The sequence below is a fragment of the Martes martes genome (assembly GCF_963455335.1).
Source record: "Martes martes genome assembly, chromosome: 1".
In the NCBI taxonomy this organism is placed as follows: domain Eukaryota; kingdom Metazoa; phylum Chordata; class Mammalia; order Carnivora; family Mustelidae; genus Martes; species Martes martes.
Window position 1 is genome coordinate 211,679,441 of NC_137888.1, and position 17,810 is coordinate 211,697,250.

The 17,810-nt window shown below is 61.0% G+C and overlaps 3 protein-coding genes across 6 annotated transcripts; 2 read left to right on the plus strand and 1 right to left on the minus strand.

Moving 5' to 3' along the window:
- Window positions 1-130: 130 nt before the first annotated feature.
- PET100 (PET100 cytochrome c oxidase chaperone) lies at window positions 131-1,655 on the plus strand. Its single transcript, XM_080803533.1, has 4 exons — window positions 131-201; window positions 904-990; window positions 1,159-1,191; window positions 1,520-1,655. The coding sequence occupies exons 1-4, from the start codon at window positions 175-177 to the stop codon at window positions 1,601-1,603; spliced, it is 231 nt and encodes a 76-aa protein (XP_080659659.1). The 5' UTR covers window positions 131-174; the 3' UTR covers window positions 1,604-1,655.
- PCP2 (Purkinje cell protein 2) lies at window positions 1,655-3,170 on the minus strand. The gene is made up of 4 exons (XM_080803516.1): window positions 3,095-3,170; window positions 2,901-3,015; window positions 2,492-2,616; window positions 1,655-1,834 (listed from the first exon to the last, which is right to left on the minus strand). Exons 1-4 carry the CDS (start codon window positions 3,095-3,097, stop codon window positions 1,715-1,717), a joined length of 363 nt encoding a protein of 120 aa, XP_080659642.1. The 5' UTR covers window positions 3,098-3,170; the 3' UTR covers window positions 1,655-1,714.
- Window positions 3,171-7,339: 4,169 nt separating this feature from the next.
- STXBP2 (syntaxin binding protein 2) lies at window positions 7,340-15,849 on the plus strand. 4 transcript variants are annotated; one of them, XR_013967215.1, is made up of 19 exons: window positions 7,340-7,451; window positions 8,649-8,698; window positions 8,963-9,044; window positions 9,362-9,438; window positions 9,608-9,686; window positions 9,768-9,871; window positions 10,211-10,359; window positions 10,556-10,640; window positions 10,726-10,856; window positions 10,945-11,052; window positions 11,332-11,389; window positions 11,536-11,601; window positions 11,682-11,762; window positions 12,156-12,294; window positions 12,797-12,906; window positions 13,427-13,886; window positions 14,406-14,491; window positions 14,612-14,769; window positions 15,050-15,186. XR_013967215.1 is itself a non-coding variant. In XM_080810037.1 (19 exons), the coding sequence occupies exons 1-19, from the start codon at window positions 7,415-7,417 to the stop codon at window positions 15,133-15,135; spliced, it is 1,782 nt and encodes a 593-aa protein (XP_080666163.1). In that variant the 5' UTR covers window positions 7,361-7,414; the 3' UTR covers window positions 15,136-15,849. The 4 variants fall into 4 exon arrangements, 1 of the variants encoding a protein (XP_080666163.1); XR_013967216.1 differs by having other exon boundaries at window positions 13,622-13,886; XR_013967217.1 differs by having other exon boundaries at window positions 13,696-13,886.
- Window positions 15,850-17,810: the final 1,961 nt, after the last annotated feature.

Here is a 17,810-nt window from a genome sequence, read left to right on the forward strand (position 1 = left end):
GCTTAGAAGGCGCCGGCGACCTGAAGCAGAATAGAGACGTCCGAAGATGACGTCATCACGAAACTCGTCTACCAATCAGCTTCAGTAATGGAGGCAACGAACGCCCAATGAGCTGCTGTTTTGCTGAAGGGTTGACTTTGGGCGGAAGCGGCTCTGTAGCCTGGGAGAAGCGAGATGGGGGTGAAGCTGGAGGTGTTTCGGGTCAGTGAGCTTTGCAGCGGGTGGACAGTTGGACTCCTCTGGGCACTGAGGAGGAGGCTTTGGAAGGGAGGGGACTCCGGGAAAGAGGGCAATGTGGGGAGAAGGCTTCTGAGTTTTGAGAGGGATCTTGAAGGTTGGAAGCGCAGCGGAGGGGGAGGGCTGGTGGCGGCGGGGCGTCCGAGAGGAGTGATGGGGAAAAGGGGCTCCAAGAAGGAAGGCTCCAGACCCTGGGGAAGCTCATGGGCTCCGGGTGGTTGTGTGTTTCTGATAGACCCCTGTGCTTAGGGGAATCGATTCCAAGTAATGAGGCTTCCAGGGTCTGAAGATGCTCCAGGGATCTGACGGGCGGGTGGGTAATGAGGTCTCACGAAGATGCCTTCGATTTTAGTACGGGGTTTTGTACTCTGAGGCAGGGGTCTTTCCGCGCTCGCGTGTGTACGTACGTGTGTGTGTGTGTCTTTGAGGGGCCGTTTCCCCAGACTTGGAGGAGGCTTTGAGATCTCCTAAATTATTATTACTAGAGGTCTAGGCTTTAAGGTGTGAGGCTTCTGTGCCCGTGGTGGGAGTTCTGCGGTTCTTGGGGACCCTGAGGAGGCACTCCGGTCTCCGTGGGAGGACGGTGCTCCAGGCTCTGAGCAGCCTATGTGTGTTGTGGAAGAGCTTTAATCCCTGGCTCTGTTCATTTACCCCCTGCCCTTTTAGATGACACTCTACCTCACCTTCCCTGTGGCTATGTTCTGGATTGCCAATCAGGCCGAATGGTTTGAAGACTATGTCATACAGCGTAAGGTGGGCACAGGGAGAGTATTCATGGGTTCGTTCCAGGGCTGGGGGAGAGAATGGGGCACCAACCTGCTGGGGACCAGTGGCTGCTTCCCACCAGCCAACCTTGCCCTGGGGTGGGGGGGCTCCGGAGGCTCCTGGCTCATGCTTCCAGCTGCTATTTTGTCCCCACAGAGGGAGCTGTGGCCACCTGAGAGGGAAGACCAGGTAAGTAACATACTCTTCTTCCCCCTAAAGGGACAGAGGTGCCTGGATCCCTGTGGCCGTGATGGGTTTGAATGAAAATTTTGCTCTCAGTCCTGAGGAAAGAGAACTGAGAGCAGAGGGGTGTATAGTTTCTTTCTTGCCCTTTTCCTGAAAGGTGAAGCTAATCCCACTTGGACCCTCGCTGTAATTGGTGCAGGGCTTCCAGCATGGACGCTGAACTCTGAAGCTGTGGCCTGGGGGAGGAAGGGGGTGAAGGGAAGGGGGTCCAGGCCCCTGAGGTGTGTGTCCTCCTCCTCTCCCATTCCACCCCCCTTTTCCAACCCCCCAGCGCCGGGAGCTAGAAGAATTCAAAGAGAGGATACGGAAGCAGCGGGAGGAGAAGCTCCTTCGTGCTGCGCAACAGAGCTCCTGAATCCTAGCCCGTCCACCCAAGAAAATACACATACACGGTTTCTTGTTTCTTGTGCAAGTGTTTTATTGTCTGTTTTCAGGGGCCAAGCAGGGCCCAGGATGGCTCAGGCCTTCATGGGGCTTGTGTCTGGGGTTGGGGGCTGCTGTTCCGACGGAAGCTGAGAGCAGTCGGGTCTTGAGGGGTGAGGAGGGGTTGGGGGCTGAGCGTCCCGGCTCGTTTCTGCACTCCGTCCTGTGGATGAAGAGGGGTCAGCCAGAGGGAGGGATCACGGGCAGTGCCAGCCGAAGCTGACCCAGACATCGGGAGGCGGTGCCTGTGTGCCACCTCCTGCCGTTTGCCCCTGCCATCCCCCGGCTTCCACGTACATGAGTTACTCCTTTAGTTACCTCCTAAGTTACCACCTTTAGGGCGGTATTTGGGGTCTTGATCAGAACCCGGGGTACACGTGCATATGTGTGTCACAGACACACACTAGTGTATGGAGGCGTGGGTCCCGTGTATAAACTCAGGTGCCCTCTTCCTCGGAGGTGTCTTCCCAGGAAGGGGGTCTGCTCATTCTGTCTTCCCTGAAACCCTGAGACAGGCAGGGGCCATGAGTTCCAGCCACAGCTCTGACATTCACATGCCCCCGGGCCTGACCTTGGGCCCCTCTCGGCCCTGTCTGGGCCTTTGTCCTCCCACCCGAAGTTGGGTATCCGATTGGCCAGGATCCTGTGCCTGGTATGGACCCAGGGTGGCACTTTTACTAAGCACTTACAAGTAGGGGGCAAATCGTGGCTAGACATGAGGGTGAGGAAGGCCCCATTTACTCCTGGCTGGGAGTGGGAGGCAGGGTCAGAGCACTCAGCCTAGCAGGTCTCTGCTCAGCCCCGGCAGCACGTCACCTACCTTGGGGCCTATGGGCTGGAAGCCAGGCAGGCTGCTGACTGTCACACGCTGGTCATCCATACGGCGGCCCTGGGTACTGGCCAGCATGTCCATGAGACTGTCCATCTCAGGTGCAGGGCCACTCTCTGCGTTAAGCAGAGGCGCACGGGGATGAAAGTATACGCTGACTCCAGGGAACACAGCCGGAGCCCCCAACCCGCTCCTCCGCCCCCACTCATTCTCTAGGAAGCGCGCTGGCCTCTCCCTCCCATCCCTTGCCTAGTGTTCCCATTTGCAGCTTGCTTTCTCAGACTCTTGCCCACAGGCCCCCCAGATGGCCATTCTCCCTGGATCCCTATGCCCTGCCCCGTTCATGCCCCCAAACATTACACCAGTCCCACCCCACCCCCTGCCCCGTGCCCATGCTCACGGCTCTCAGAAGTCGGACCCGGCCCTGCCTGCAGCGAGCACCGCTGCTCCTCCATCCGGTCGCCCTGCACGTGGCTCAGCAGGTTGAAGAAGCCCTCCTGGTCTGGAGAGCCAGCCTGGGGGACAGACACACTCAGTCTAGCCGGCCTCTCAGCTGGGGAACCCCTCCCCTCCCCTCCCCTCCTCGGCGCTCACCATGGTCCCCGCTGATGTGCTGCTCTGCAGAGCTGCTCAGAATGAGACCTGAGCCTCCTTCCCAATCCCGGCCCCTGCCCCAGGGGCCCCGCCAGCAGGGCCACTCCACGTGGTGCTGCCTCCAGGGAGAGGCTGCCGGTGCCAGCATCCTGACGTCCTAAATTGGGACCTGACTGCAGGGTGGCCTGGGGGCTGGGATGTGACCCAGGGAAACATACCAAGGGCTGCCCCCGAATCCCAGCATCCCCCACCTCCCAGGGGTTAACACTAAGAGCCCTGACTTCTGCCCTGGGGCTGGGCTAGGCCCTTGGACCCCCATGCCCACCAGCACTTCCTTGGGCAGCAACTGGGTCAGGGGTCCCAGGAGACTTGCTTGCTAATTAGGTGCCCTACAAACCAATTAGTCTTGTCATTCACAGGCCCTTGAGTTAGGGATGTGTGGGGTGGGATCTGCTTACCTTGACGCAGGGAGCCGAGGTCCCGTCCACCTTCTCTTCCTGGTCCATCATCGTCCCCGCTCCCCTCCCCTGGGTCCCGTCCACTTCTCTGCTGGCCTCTGTCCCGGCCTTGTGCCAGAGAAGGCTTTTTAAAAGACTGGGATGTGGAGGGGGGAGCGGACACCCAGCCCCAAATCCCCAGCTCATGCCCCATCTGCTCCCACCCAAGCTTAAGCCCCATAAAGATGATCCAGATAATTGTTTTTTGCAGCAGGACACAGTGCTGCGGTGGGGGCAGGAGACAGGGTGACCTGGGTTTGGGACCTTGCCCAGCAGGACTCACTGGGCCCCAAGAACTCTCAGTGGGGCTCAGCAGTAGGCCAGAGCAGTGTCCCCCTACGGTGGGGCGCAGGGGCTGGCTGGCCCGCTGGGAGAGGTCAGGCCACCAGGGCAGCTCAGGCGGGATCTGTAGCCCTCCAGTGGGAAGCAGAGTGAGATGGGCTCACCCTGCTGGTAGGGCTGTTGCCAGCCACAGGTGGTAGGGCAAGAAGGTGGACTTGAGGACCACTGAGGCACCACCAGGCTGAGTAGCTCCGTCCCGGTCTCCCGGCCACCCCTCCCAGTCCCTGGGTCTGGTTGCCCACCACCGGCCCTAATACCAGAAGGTCTGTGATTTCCCCCTCTCCCCGTTTTTAAAGGTTTTATTTATTTTAGACAGCAAGAGAGAGCATGAGCTGGGGGCAGAGGGAGGAGGGGCAGAGGGAGAAGCAGACTTCCGGCCAAGCAGGGAGGCCGATGCGGGGCTCGATCCCAGGACCCCAGGATCATGACCTGAGCCGAAGGCAGACGCTTAACCAGCTGAGCCACCCAGGTGTCCCAAGAAGATCTGGGACTTCCTGTCCTGCCGCCAATGCCAGGTTGAGCTCTCCCTGAGACCTGTCATCTCAGTACCCGGGGATGGCAGGCAAGGAGGAGAGTCCCTGCCCCCTCCCCCAAGTACCTATGGCCTCCTTTCAGTGGCCTGGGAGAGGGTGCCACTGGGAGGATCCCACGGGCACCCCATCCCCTACCCAAGATGCCTTTCTAGAAACCAGTTAAAACCTCTCCGCACTGTGACCACACCTGCCTAAGCGGGAAGCTCGGTCCTCTTCCCCAGGCAACCGTCCCCCGTCCGGGGCGCCACCTGCACCCTGTTGGCAGCCCCGAGTCCTCGATGCCAGCGGGATGCCCTGCTCTTCCGCAGATGTACTAGTTTCCTCTTGCCTCAACAAAGTCACAAACTGGGGTGCTTAGAGCAACAGACGATTGTTGCACAGTTCTTGAGGCCGGAGCCAGAAGTTGGGGCGTTGGCGGTACCATGCTCCTGAGACCCTTGGGGAGGGTCCCTCCTTTCCTCTCCCTGGCTCCTCAGGATTGCAGGCAGCCCTCGGTGCTCCTTGACTGGTCGCTGCAGTATTTCAGCCTCTGGCTCTGTCATGTGACATTCCTCTGTGTCCCTGTCTCCACATGGCCGTCACAAGACATAGAAACCAGACGTGTTGTGTTAGAGGTTCATGCTATGACTCTTTTTCCAAATCAGGTCACAATCTCAGGTACCAGAGCTTAGGCCTTCAACCTGTCTTGGGGGAGGGTGGACAGGATACCATTCAGGCATGAACAGCAGAAGACCCTGGTCACCCTCACAGAGTACAGTGGGGGGTGGTAGACCCTCCAGACTTCCACCCCCAGGGGACAGACTGAGAAGCTGGGGGGGGGGTGTCACGGCCTCCCAGCTCCTCCCTTTGCCCCTGCAATCCACCCTTCCCCTCCAGGAGCCGCAGGGATGCCCTCCTTTCCCTGCTCAGAACTCTCCCTGGGCTCCCGTTGCCCTCAGGAGAAAACACCACGGAGTAATGGAACGTTCTAAAATTGGGGGTGGACGCCCAACTCTGAACATGCTAAAAGGCATTGAATTGTACACTCTGAGAGTGACTGTGGTATGTGAATTATATCTCAACAAAGCTATGAAAGAAAGAAAAAACAAGGGGTGCCTGGGTGACTCAGTGGGTTTAGCCTCTGCCTTCGGCTCAGGTCATGATACCAGGGGCCTGGGATCGAGCCCTGCATCAGGCTCTCTGCTCAGCGGGGGGCCTGCTTCCCCACCTTCTCTCTCTGCCTGCTCCTCTGCCTCATTGTGACCGCTCGCTCTCTGTCAAATAAATGAATAAAATCTTAAAAAAAAAAAAAAAAGAAGAAGAAACAAGAAAGGAATGAAGGGAGGGAGGAAAACATGGAAGAAAACCCCAAATTCTACCTGGAGTGGCCAGCAATCCTGGTTTGCCCAAGACTTTCTCAGTTTTAGCTCTGGAAGTCCTGTGTCCTGCAAACTTCTCAATCCCAGGCAAATTGGGCTGGGTCAGTCCTCCCTTGTCCCACAGAGGTCTGGCCTCCCAGCTCACCTCACTCCCCCCTGCTCCTCCAGCCACACCCCTTCTTCTCTCTGCCTGCATCACTGCATGGCTCCTTGACGTTGTTCAGGTTAAATCTACATGTCACCCTGTGAGTGTCCCCCTCTGGTACCACACGCAATAAACCGCCGCCCCCCCCAACCTGGCATGTGCTCTCACATCACTATTTCCATTAGAGCAGAACTGACCATTTTCTCTCCCCCTTCCGCTTCACCTTAAGTGCCACATGGCAGATCTAGTTTTATTCACTAATTGAATTAGTGAATTGCCTGTCCCATGTAAGTGGCAAAGGGCCAAGCACCAGACTCATTACCTTTTTTTTTTTCTTTAAGCTTTATTTATTTGAGAGCAAAAGAGCATGAACAGGGGGAAGGGCAGAGGGAGACGCAGACTCCCTGCCGAGCAGAGAGCCTGACATGGGGCTCCCTCCCAGGACCCTGGGATTATAACCTGAGCCAAAGGCAGACTGCTTAACCGACCGAGTCACGCAGGTGCCCCATCCAGACCAATTCGTAATAAACATGGCCAAATGAGGGAACCAGTTCTGGAATCTGCATTCACACCCGTGCATCACACCCGAGATACGGGACCTCTTTTGGATGGGTGCTGCTGGACTGTGCCCTCTGTGTGGCAAGGTGGCAGCCATTTGCTGGGGCACAGCAGGAGCAGGCCATGAACTTTCGAGTCAAGTGTGAATTGAGTGTGTAAGTGTGCAAGGGGTTGAGCATCCCGCTGAGTCCACGGGTTCATCAGCAGAGAGATGTGATTATCATCCTGTGAGGGCAAGGCTAAGACAAGCGGCCCCCCTCGGATGTCCGGGTTCAGATCCCAGCAGGCCTATGCATCGTATGGCCTTAGGCAAGGGTCCCGCTGAGCGGCGGTTTCATTGTCTCTACCGCACTCAGGGCTCCTCCGGGGATGGAGTGAGAATCTGGCACAGGTCCTTGGCACACAGTGGGTGCTGGTTTAGCTTCAGCCCTCCCTCCGGGCTTTCTCGTGAGTTGATCACATGTTGTCCAGCCCGCGGCTACGCTCTGGGGAACAGAAGGTAAGTGGGTCACGGGCTTATGGCCCCGCGGCCCCGGATGGGCACACAGCATCCGTCAGCCGCGGAGAAACTTCTGGCGGGGTGGTAGGCGCGTCTGGGGAAGACTAAAGCGTTGTTTCCCCGCGATCCCACTTGCTCGCTGCACGCAAGCAGGGAAGATGTGTCTGAGCTCACGTCTGCGTGTGTCGTCGGGTGGCCCCTCCAGCGACTCCGCACTCGTCTGCGTGGACGCACGCGCCCGCCCTCTCTGCGGGGGACGGGTCTTCCGCGCAGAGGACCGGTGGGGGAGGGGCCAGCTCCGCGGGGCGGGGTCCAGGTGGCTGACGCGCGGGGCCACGCCCCCACCTTGGGACAGACCCGGAAGCGGTGGCGGCGCCCCTGGGGGAAGATGGCGCCCTCGGGGCTGAAGGCGGTGGTGGGGGAAAGTGAGTGCGTCCCCTGGGGGGCGGGGGGCGGGGGTGCACGAACCCTGGGACGCGGGCGGCGGGGATTTGGCGGCCGGGCTGGGCGTTGAGCACCTGATCCTCGAGGGGGCGGGCGGGGACTCGGTCCTGCTGGACATCCTGGCTCTCCCGTGCCGGAGCTAAACAAAGTTGGGAGACTGGACTCCCGGGACCCAAGGGGATCGGGCTAGGGGTGGCGTAGGCAGGCGCCAGGGCTTGCAGTCCTGGACCCCCTAGGCTGCCGGCGGGGTGAGGGCGCAGCTGGACGCCCGACTGCCGGGTCTTCGAGCCTGGCAGAGTCCGGGGGGGCTGGACTCTTGGACTGGGGCCCCGGCTGGGTGCGCTGGTCAACTACCCCAGGTGGTGTGAGAGCTTGGGGGTTGTGGTCAGGCCAATGTCCAGGCCCGGGGGGTGGGGGACACCTTCCTTCTTGCCGGGTCCCCACGAACCTCACGCAGCGTGAGGACTCGGGCGTCTCCGCCGTGGGTCGGGGCTCTTGGGAGAGGGGTGGAGGTCGCCCCTTCCCCCATCTCAACTAGTTCCGGCCTCAGCACCTCCTTCCTGCTCCTTCCGCCCTGGCTGTCCTGATAAGAGTGGACATGACACTCTGGGCGGGCGGGGCCACCCTGTCCCTTCTGCTTCTCCCTCCGTGAGGCAGAGCAGACTATGTCTCAAACCCCTCGCACCCAGCCCAAAGCGGAGCCTCCTACACGGAGGTTAATGCGGAGAAGCCAGGCCTGCTTCAGGGCAGGGAGTCAGGGGTCCTGCAGGAAACTGACGGAGGTTGGGAGGGGGGGGTCTGGCTTTGAGACCCCCACCAGGAGAACTCGAGGTTGCGATGGTGAGGCTGAGAGCTGGGCTCTGGAGGGAGGTCGACCTGTGCACGAACTGTAACTTTACAGTTATTCGTTCATCTAACGCATATTTGTTTTTGAGTGACTACTTAAACCCCAGGGACTTAGCCAATTAGGGCTGAGGGTGCTTAGGCTGGTCACCTGTCCTCTCTGAAACTGTTTCCCTGTCTGTAAATTGGGGGTGACCCTAGGGGTGACCTCCCAAGACTGATGAGAGAAGTAAACAGGACTGAAGACAGAGGCCCAGCCCCGAGACTCAGAAGGCTTGGGGCCATGTTGGGGCCAGAGAATCTAATATCCTGAGCTCGCTCTACCTTTCCCGCAGAAATTCTGAGCGGAGTCATTCGGAGTGTCAAAAAGGATGGGGAGTGGAAGGTATGGGGTTGGCAGAATGCCTTGTCCAGAGCCATGTGGGGGGCCCTGAATGTGGGACCCATAAGTACTCCCTGGGGAGGCTGCTGGTCCAGGGGGTTGGGGTGGGTGTGTGGGTGTGGGGCAGGCTGCGGTCGGGTCCTCCCATCCAGCCAGCTCTTGAAGCTGTCAGTCCTGCCCACCACCCCAGCCCTACCTCGGGGGCAGCTGGAACGTCTCCTTCCCACTCCTCAGTCCATCAGTCGGTCTGTCCATCCATCCGGACAGGTACTCATCATGGACCATCCAAGCATGCGCATCTTGTCCTCCTGCTGCAAGATGTCAGACATCCTGGCTGAGGGCATTACAAGTGAGTGGACACCCCCACCCCATGCTGCCCAGATGGGACCTGAGCATGGGGTCCCCTAATGCCCAGAATGTGTCACTTTCTATGGGGGACACCTAGAGGGGCATGGCTGTGACCTTGAACGTGCTGAACCCTGCCATGTAACCCTTCGCCATGTGCCCCACGGGCGGGTACCTCCCCTTAGGCGTCGAGGGCGTTCCACTCCCCCTGCCCTGGCGTCCAGCCCTCTTGCCCAAGTGTCCGACTCTCCGAGTCTGAGATTTTCCATGAGCCCTGGTCCCAGTGCCACCTACATACGGTCCTTTCTCCGTTCCTGCTAGTTGTTGAAGACATCAACAAACGGCGAGAACCCATCCCCAGTTTGGAGGCCATTTATTTGCTGAGCCCCACGGAGAAGGTGCCGGTGTGAACGAGTGTGTTTGTGTGTGTACGCATGCCTCTGTGCATGTCTGCACGTGTTGTGGGGAGGGCGGGACAGGCCGTGGCTGGGAGGCTGGGGCAGGGCTCTGGAGGGTCAGGACCAGGCTTGGACAATGGTCTGCCCCGCCCCCCCCCCCCCCCCCCAGTCAGTGCAGGCCCTGATAGCCGACTTCCGGGGGACTCCAACCTTCACCTACAAAGCAGCACACATCTTCTTCACTGACAGTGAGTGAAACAGGCAGGGGGCATGGGGCGGGGCGGGGGCGTGGGGCCACTCTAGCCTGATGCCCTCTCTTGCCACCCCAGCCTGCCCTGAGCCCCTTTTCAGTGAGCTGGGCCGCTCCCGTCTAGCCAAGGTGGTGAAGACACTGAAAGAGATCCACCTGGCCTTCCTCCCCTACGAGGCCCAGGTACGGCCGAGGCTGGTCCGGGATGGGGGGCGGGAGCCCGTGACCAAACAGCCTGGGTTCCCTCGGAAAGACACTAAATCCAGTAAAGAAAGGGGCCTTCGGGTCAGAAAGGAAAGCAGCCAACACAGAGGGGCCTGAGTTCTTCCCGCCGAGGGGGAGGGGCCCAGGCTGTTTCTCTGCCTCCTGCGGGCATCAGTTGAAAGCAGCCCGGCCTGCCTCCTGGATGGTGAGGAAGGTTCCAGAGCCCAGGGGAAGCCCCGGAGAGCTGCAGGTGCTGGAGGCCATGTGCGGGCCAGGGGTACACCCAGAGCGGTGGCCCCGACACTTATGTCCCCCCAGGTGTTCTCCCTGGATGCCCCCCACAGCACCTACAACCTCTACTGCCCCTTCCGGGTGGGGGAGCGGGCCCGGCAGATCGAGGCACTGGCCCAGCAGATCGCCACACTGTGTGCCACACTGCAGGAGTACCCGGCCATCCGCTACCGCAAGTGGGGACCCCCCCCCGAGGCCACCACCGCCCTGACCCCATCCTACCTGCAGCCTTGAACCTCAGTTTTGACCCCAGTCCTGGTCTTTGCCCGGGGCCCAGCTCCCATCCCTAACCTCTTCCTTGACCTCCCGCGTGGGCCTGGCCCTCCCCCACCCCAAGCCTGAGGCCCCCATGTCTGTCCACCCCACCCCCAGGGGCCCAGAGGTCACGGCGCAGCTGGCCCACGCAGTCCTGGCCAAGCTGAATGCCTTCAAGGCAGACAGTCCCAGTCTGGGTGAGGTAAGGGGGCCTGCCAGGGAGGAGAGGGTGAAGCCGCGACCCAGGAAGGACAGGGTCAGGGTCCTCATCCCTGCCCACCCCCTAGGGCCCTGAAAAAACCCGCTCACAGCTACTCATCATGGACCGGGGGGCGGACCCCGTGTCCCCACTGCTGCACGAGCTCACCTTCCAGGCGATGGCCTATGACCTGCTGAACATCGAACAGGACACGTACAAGTACGCAGAGCCCAGGCACACTAACCCGGGCTGCATCGGCTCCCGCGTCCCCCCTCGGCTGCTCGCCCTGACCCTCCGTGCCCCGCAGGTACGAGACCACGGGGCTGAGCGAGGCCCGCGAGAAGGCTGTGCTGCTGGACGAGGACGATGACCTGTGGGTGGAGCTGCGGCACATGCACATCGCCGACGTGTCCAAGTGCGTGGGCCACTCCGTGACCCCAGTCGCGTCCCCTCCCCCACCTCCCACTGTGGACCACGCGTGTGGTCTTTGGTCCTGGGTGAGCGCCCCAGTGCAAGCCACGCCCCTCAGCCGACTCCTCAGTGTGGCCTTGCCCATTGTAGTACAGGGACGCATGTGTCCCCTGGCTCCCGCGTCCCGGCTGTGTGACACCCCACATCCCCTGCACACACTGCTGTCAAACTACAGCCTTGGCGCCAGTCCCCAACCCCACCCCTGCTCACTGTTCACCACCAGGAGGGTCACGGAGCTTCTGAAGACGTTCTGTGAGAGCAAGAGGCTGACCACGGACAAGGTAGCGGCGGGCCCGCGTCTGGATGGGCAGCTGGGGCGGAGGCCCGTTGCCACCGTCGAGCGGGGGCGGGGCCCCAGTCCCGTGGCCGAGCCCGGAGTGGGATCCGGGGTGCGCAGGGCCGGGCCTCACGGGCTCCCTGTCCCCAGGCCAACATCAAAGACCTGTCCCACATCCTGAAAAAGATGCCGCAGTACCAGAAGGAGCTGAACAAGGTGAGCCCGGGCGGGGAACCTGGGTGGGGGACTGGGACTCAGTTTCTGTCACCCCCCAACTTCCTCCTCCCACCCCGCAGTATTCCACGCACCTGCATTTAGCCGACGACTGCATGAAGCACTTCAAGGGTTCCGTGGAGAAGCTGTGCGGTGTGGAGCAGGTGGGGGCGGGACTGGGTCGGGGGCGGGGCCTCAGAGAGACCGGCCTGTAGAGGGGGCGGGTCTGCAGGGGAGGAGCCTTGGAGAGGTGTGGCCTGTGAGGGGGCGGGGCCTTCGGGGAACCCACGGGGACTGTGATAGGGACTGCGATGGGGCTCCGCCCTGGGAGAGAGGCGGTCCTGGAACAACGTTGCGGTCTATGGGGTGGGTGGGTCCATAGAGGGGGTGGGACCCGGGAAAGGGGTGGGGCCTGTGGAGAGGTAGGGGCCTTGAGAGGGGCGGGCTTGTTGATAAAAACAACAGACCTGGTAGTAGGAAGAAACCCGTCCCCGAGGTCCTGCTAAGGACCCTGGGGGCGGCCTAGCCCTGGAAGCCCACCGACCCCTGCCCTGCAGGACTTGGCCATGGGCTCAGACGCAGAAGGTGAGAAGATCAAGGATGCCATGAAGCTGATCGTGCCGGTGCTGCTGGATACGGCGGTGCCGGCCTATGACAAGATTCGGGTCCTGCTGCTGTACATCCTTCTACGGAACGGTGGGTTGGGGGCGTGGGAAGACCTCCGGAGACCTCCATTCACAGGGGTCTGCAGTGGTCCTGGGAATCTCTCAACCCCACAGTTTTCCCGACCTTGGGATGCCCCCATTCAGCAGGCACACCAGACGCGACAGATACACCCACCTCAAACCTGGGAACCCCCGCCATTGATCTGGGGGAACTCTCACTGACATGAGGGCTCCGCTGACATAGCGACCCCCAAACCTGACTCCTCCAAACTTGGCCCCGTCAACTAATTTTGGACCCCCATCTCTCCCCTCTGGGATCCCCATCCAGAATTCTAGCATCCCCCTCGCACCTGCCCCAGTGGCTCCCTTGGTCCTGAGGACCCCCCCATCACAGTCTTGGGACCTCCTCTCGCCACCCTCAAACCCCTTGACCCAGGAATCCTTTTGGCCACCTTTTGTCTCCCTGCCCTCTCTGAGCCAGCCCCCCTCATGAGGGTCCCATCCCTAGAAGCGCACCCGTCCTCCTCCTCCAGGTGTGAGTGAGGAGAACCTGGCCAAGCTGATCCAGCACGCCAACGTGCAGGCACACAGCAGCCTTATCCGGAACCTGGAGCAGCTGGGGGGCACGGTCACCAACCCTGGGGTATGCTGGCAGCAAGCCGTTAGGGTCAGACTGGGCGGAAGGCAAATGTGGGCATGGGGGGGCGGTGCCTGGGAGTCAGAGTCTGGGGCCTGGGAGGCTGGGGCATTCAAAGCATGGTGGGGCGCTGGGAGGACAGGGAGGTCTGTGCAGGGTCAGGTCTGGGGACCAGCGGGCACCGCAGCTGTCCCCAGTCATGGGTTGCATGATAAACAGGGGTGAGGTGTAGCCAGAGCTGTGGTCCTGGTGATGGTACAGTGTGGGGTGTGTGGCCGGAGTCCCAGGGGACAGAGAGCAAGGTCACCAGCACACAATTGACCATGGGCTCCTGGAGGACTCAGAGGACACCCCCCCCCCGCACACCCCCACCCCAAACTCACCCACACAGTAGCTTCTTGTATTCAGCTGTCTGCTTAGCCACTCCTGTCTCTCTCTGGCCCTGTGTGTCCCACCTCCCCTGACCCTGCCTCCACTGCTGGGGTGGCTCTCCTGTCCCCTCACCTGTCCCTCATCTCTCTCCCAGCCCCCCCGTCACCCTGCCTCCCACCTCCCCGTTCCGCTGTTTCTCCATTGCCTTCCGCCTCTGTCTCCACCTGTCTGTTGTCTCTCTTTGCCACAGAATTTAGTCTCACGGGCTCTGAATCTCTTTTTCCTTCTCATTCCCTGTCCTCTCCCTCTCCCTCTCTCTTTCCCTCTTTCTCCCTCTCCCCCTCCCCAGCCCTCTCTCTCCTTCTCTCACCTTCTTCCCTCTCTCTCTGCTTCTCTGTTCCATTTCTTCATCTTTTTCTGCAGCCCCTCCCCAAGCCAGGTGAGTCCCCGGTCCTACCCATGACCCACCTCCTTCTCCCCCATCCTCCCCCGCCCCCATCCCTGCGCCCTGCCTGTAGGGCTCTGGGACCTCAAGCCGGCTAGAGCGGAGGGAGCGCTTGGAGCCCACCTATCAGCTGTCCCGCTGGACCCCAGTCATCAAGGATGTGATGGAGGTACCAGTGGTGGGGCCTGGCCTCCCCCTGCCTCCCCCCCCCACCATGGCAAGTCCTGCCCTGATCTAGGCGGTGGCTCAGTGCTCTTCATGTCACGGTGCTAAGCCTCAGGGCTTAAGGGAAAATCCCTCATTACGGGCATCCCCCTGGCATCCGATCTGCTCTGCTGTTGGGGGGGGGTCCCCAAGCCCACACCCGAGGAATTAGGAAAGCGGGGGGGCACCTCAAGGGGGAGCCTCATTTCCTGTCCAAGCACTGGCCCCTTCGTCCTCCTCAGTTCTCTTTCCCCTGCTCCTCACCCTCCCCGAGAAATCCCCATGTTCCCGCTTCACCCTCCCCACCTGTCCTGGGAGCCCAAAGCAGCAACAGGCAAAAGGACCAGGCCAGGGGCCCCCTGTTCCTCTGGCCCCTGGCACCTCTCCCACTTGGGGGCCCAGCAGCCTTGCCCCACCCACCCCCGTGGAGCCCGGATGCGCTCACCTGAAGCTGCTGTCCTGAGCCTCCCTCTCTGGCTCCCAGGATGCCGTGGAGGACCGGCTGGACCGAAAGCTGTGGCCCTTCGTGTCCGACCCCACCCCCACGTCCAGCTCCCAGGCTGCTGTGAGGTGAGGGCCCCGGGGGGCCGCCTCCTGCCCCACACCCGGGCCCATGGGAGATGAGGGGTGTGGCGGTGCGGGGGAGAGTGTCCTGCCCGGACTGACCTGTGCCCGCCTCCCCCTGCACAGTGCCCGCTTCGGCCACTGGCACAAGAACAAGGCCGGTGTGGAGACGCGGGCCGGGCCCCGGCTCATCGTCTACGTCCTGGGCGGCGTGGCAATGTCAGAGATGAGGGCCGCCTACGAGGTGACCAGGGCCACCGATGGCAAGTGGGAAGTGCTCATTGGTGAGAAGCCAGGGCTGGGGTACCCTGGGTGCTGGGGCTGGACTCCTACGTGCTTTAGAGGGTCGGGCTGACAGGGGACTCCCTGTTGGGTCCCCAAACCCTGGAGCCTGTGCAGGGCCTGTGTCCGGGAGCCCCGGGTGAGTAGCTGGAAACTCCTGACTTTCTGAGGGGCTGGGGCTTGGGTTTCCAGGGAAGGGGGTCCCCTGGGGGCTGGACTCCTATGTTTCTAGGGAGTCTAGACTTCTTAGATCCACCTCCCCGACCCTCCCTCGTGGCCCAGGTTCCTCGCACATCCTCACCCCGACACGCTTCCTGGATGACCTCAAGACGCTGGACCAGAAGCTGGAGGACATCGCCTTGCCCTGACCCGCCCCCCCTCCCTTCCCAGAGAAATAAACTCCTCCCTTCTGTCCTCCCGCCGGCGCCCGCCTCGCCTTCTTTCTGATGGAGCTGACCTGGGCCAGCCTCCCGTGGACCCTCCTCCCTGACCTGTCCCTCAGGACCCACTCTTGTCCTGCCAGAAGGCATCTTACGCATCTGAAGCTTAAGAAATGGGCCTCGTTTGAACATTGGCTCTGAGAGGGACTCGCTGTAAGGCCTTGGCCGGCTTCCTGGCTTCTCCATCCCCCCAAAACTCGGGGCCGCTTTGCAGACAAGGTATAGAGATCATGCCAGAAAGCTGTTGGCGTGAGGGCGTGACAGCCGCTGTTCCTCCGTCTTGAGTCATCTTGGCTGCTGTGATGGGCCTGTTAGTACCGACAAGCAGAAGGGACCCGGTATCCTATCCTCCCACAGCCTCCCCCAACCCCCACTCCAGGAACAGACTTGATGGGCCGTGGAGCCGGACGGCCAGGGGTCCTCTCCAGCTCCTGGGATCAGAGTGTGCTTTTGCGTGAAGACAGGTGCACAGCATGCCACGCCCACTTCCCACCCAGCCTAGAGCCTCCGAGCTCCCCCTTCTCGTCCTCCGCCCCACCCCCAGGGTGTTCACAGGGGCTCAGAACTGGGTATATGCGCGTGCTGGGGCGTGTTGTGACTTCAACAACAGAGATGTGTTCTCCCACGGCCCTTGGAGGCTGCAAGGTCAAGCTCAAGGTGTGAGGGTTGGTTGGTCCTCTCGCCCTGGGGAGTGGAGGCCGGGAGGCCATCTTCTCCCCATGTCCTCCTGTGGCTGTCCCTCTGCACGCCTGTGTCCTAATCCCCTCTTAGAAGGACACCAGCCATGTTGGAGTAAGGCCCACCCTAATGACCTAGTTTTAACTTAATTGTCTTGTAAAAAAAACTCTCTCCAGATACGGTCACATTCTGAGGCGCTGGGGGTTGGGACTTCCACGTGAATTTCGGGGAGGGGGGATACAGCTCAGCCCGCAACACTCAGCTAAAAAGGAGCTAGGAATCTTGCAGCGTGAATGAGACATGAGGACTGTCCCTCTCTGGGGCACAGATAGAGAGCCAGGTGGACAGCAGCAGAGGGGGCTGTGGGAGCCCAGAGGGATGCCCCCATCTATCCTGTCTAGGGGCAGTCAAGGAAGGCTTCCTGGAGGAGGGGAAGTTTGAGTTGGTAATGAGAAGAGGAGTCAGGGAAGGCGGGGACGGCACAGTGGAAGTCAAGGCAAGAGAGTGAGATGGAGTGAAAAGGATATTGAGGGGCGGTGAGATCTGAGAGCCGCGGAGCGCCAGGAGGGCGCAGGTGGGGATCCGGCCCCTGCCGGCGGCGCAGTGGGAAAACTACAGAAGGGATCCGAGCCAGGGCCGGAGGGGCCCACGTTTAACGCTGGCAAAGAGGTACTGCCGGAAGGGGTGCCCGGGGAGGGGCTCCGGGTGGGCAAACGGGGGATAGCGCCTCCCTCCCCACCCCACCCTCACCCCGTGGAGCGCTACTTATTCCCGTTAGGTCACCTTAGGGGATGTGGCCATCCAAGGCCGGGACCGGGAGGGCTTGGGCGGAGACGGGACGCTTCCTCACCGGCCATGGAAGTCGTGGCCCCGATTGAAGTCGCCTCTCCTTTTCCGAATTCAGGGAACTCTAGCGAGCGTTGGTGGTATAGTGGTGAGCATAGCTGCCTTCCGAATTCAGGGAACTCTAAGGACGCGTTTGCAGGCGGGGCCCTCGAGAAGGGCTGAACCCTCTGACTCAGTCTACTTCTAGAATACACGCGGAACTCCCACCAGGGCAGAAGGCTGGATGTGCGAGGTCGTCGAGGAGGCGGGGTGGGGCCCCGACCCCCGACCCCCGACCCCCGACCCCTGGGACGCCCGCGCTGGATGCGGGGCTCCCCGTCCGGCCTTGGCAGAGAAGCCATTTAACTGGCCGGAGTCGGGGCGGAGAGGAGGTGGTTTCAAAGTTTGACAGTGAAACTCGCCTCCCCGGGAAGCCGCGGTCTCCCCGCTCCGCCCCACCCCTGCCCGGGGCCCGCTTAGGTAGATAAACGCTGTGAGCACCAGGGGGCGCTGTGCCCCCAATTTTCCGGGTTCTTGGCCCTTTGACGTCCGTACCGGGAGCTGGGGTAACCCTCCCTGGAAACGGTAAGTGGGTCAGCGGTGACTCCGAGCTTCTCTGCTGCAACAAAACTCCCCTGCTCCCGCCGCCTCAGCCTCTGCCCTCTATGCCGAGGTGGTGGTGTAGCGTCTCCGACTTAAGGACAGTTTGATTCAACAAAAATTCATGGACCCCTGTGGGCGTCAAGCATCACGCCAATCCCTCCGCATGCATTACTGAGACTTGTCAAAACCGTCCTATGAGAACGAAACCCAACCTCCCTCTCTCTGTGTTTTACAAAGTCCCTCTTCAAATCCATTCCCCACTGGCTCCCTCAGCCACAACTGCCATCAGTCAAACACACCACTCCGTTTCAGCCACAGGACCTTTGCACCTGCTGTTCTCTTTGCCTACAGTGCTTTTCCTGCAGATCTTCGTATCCTCCCTCCTTCCGGTTTTAGCTCAAATGTCACCGTCCTTTATTTCCTGAGGACATCTATCCCGACTTGGCGTGTGTTCTTTGGGGTTCCTCAGGGTTCTCCTCCTTCTGGATGTGGCTGGC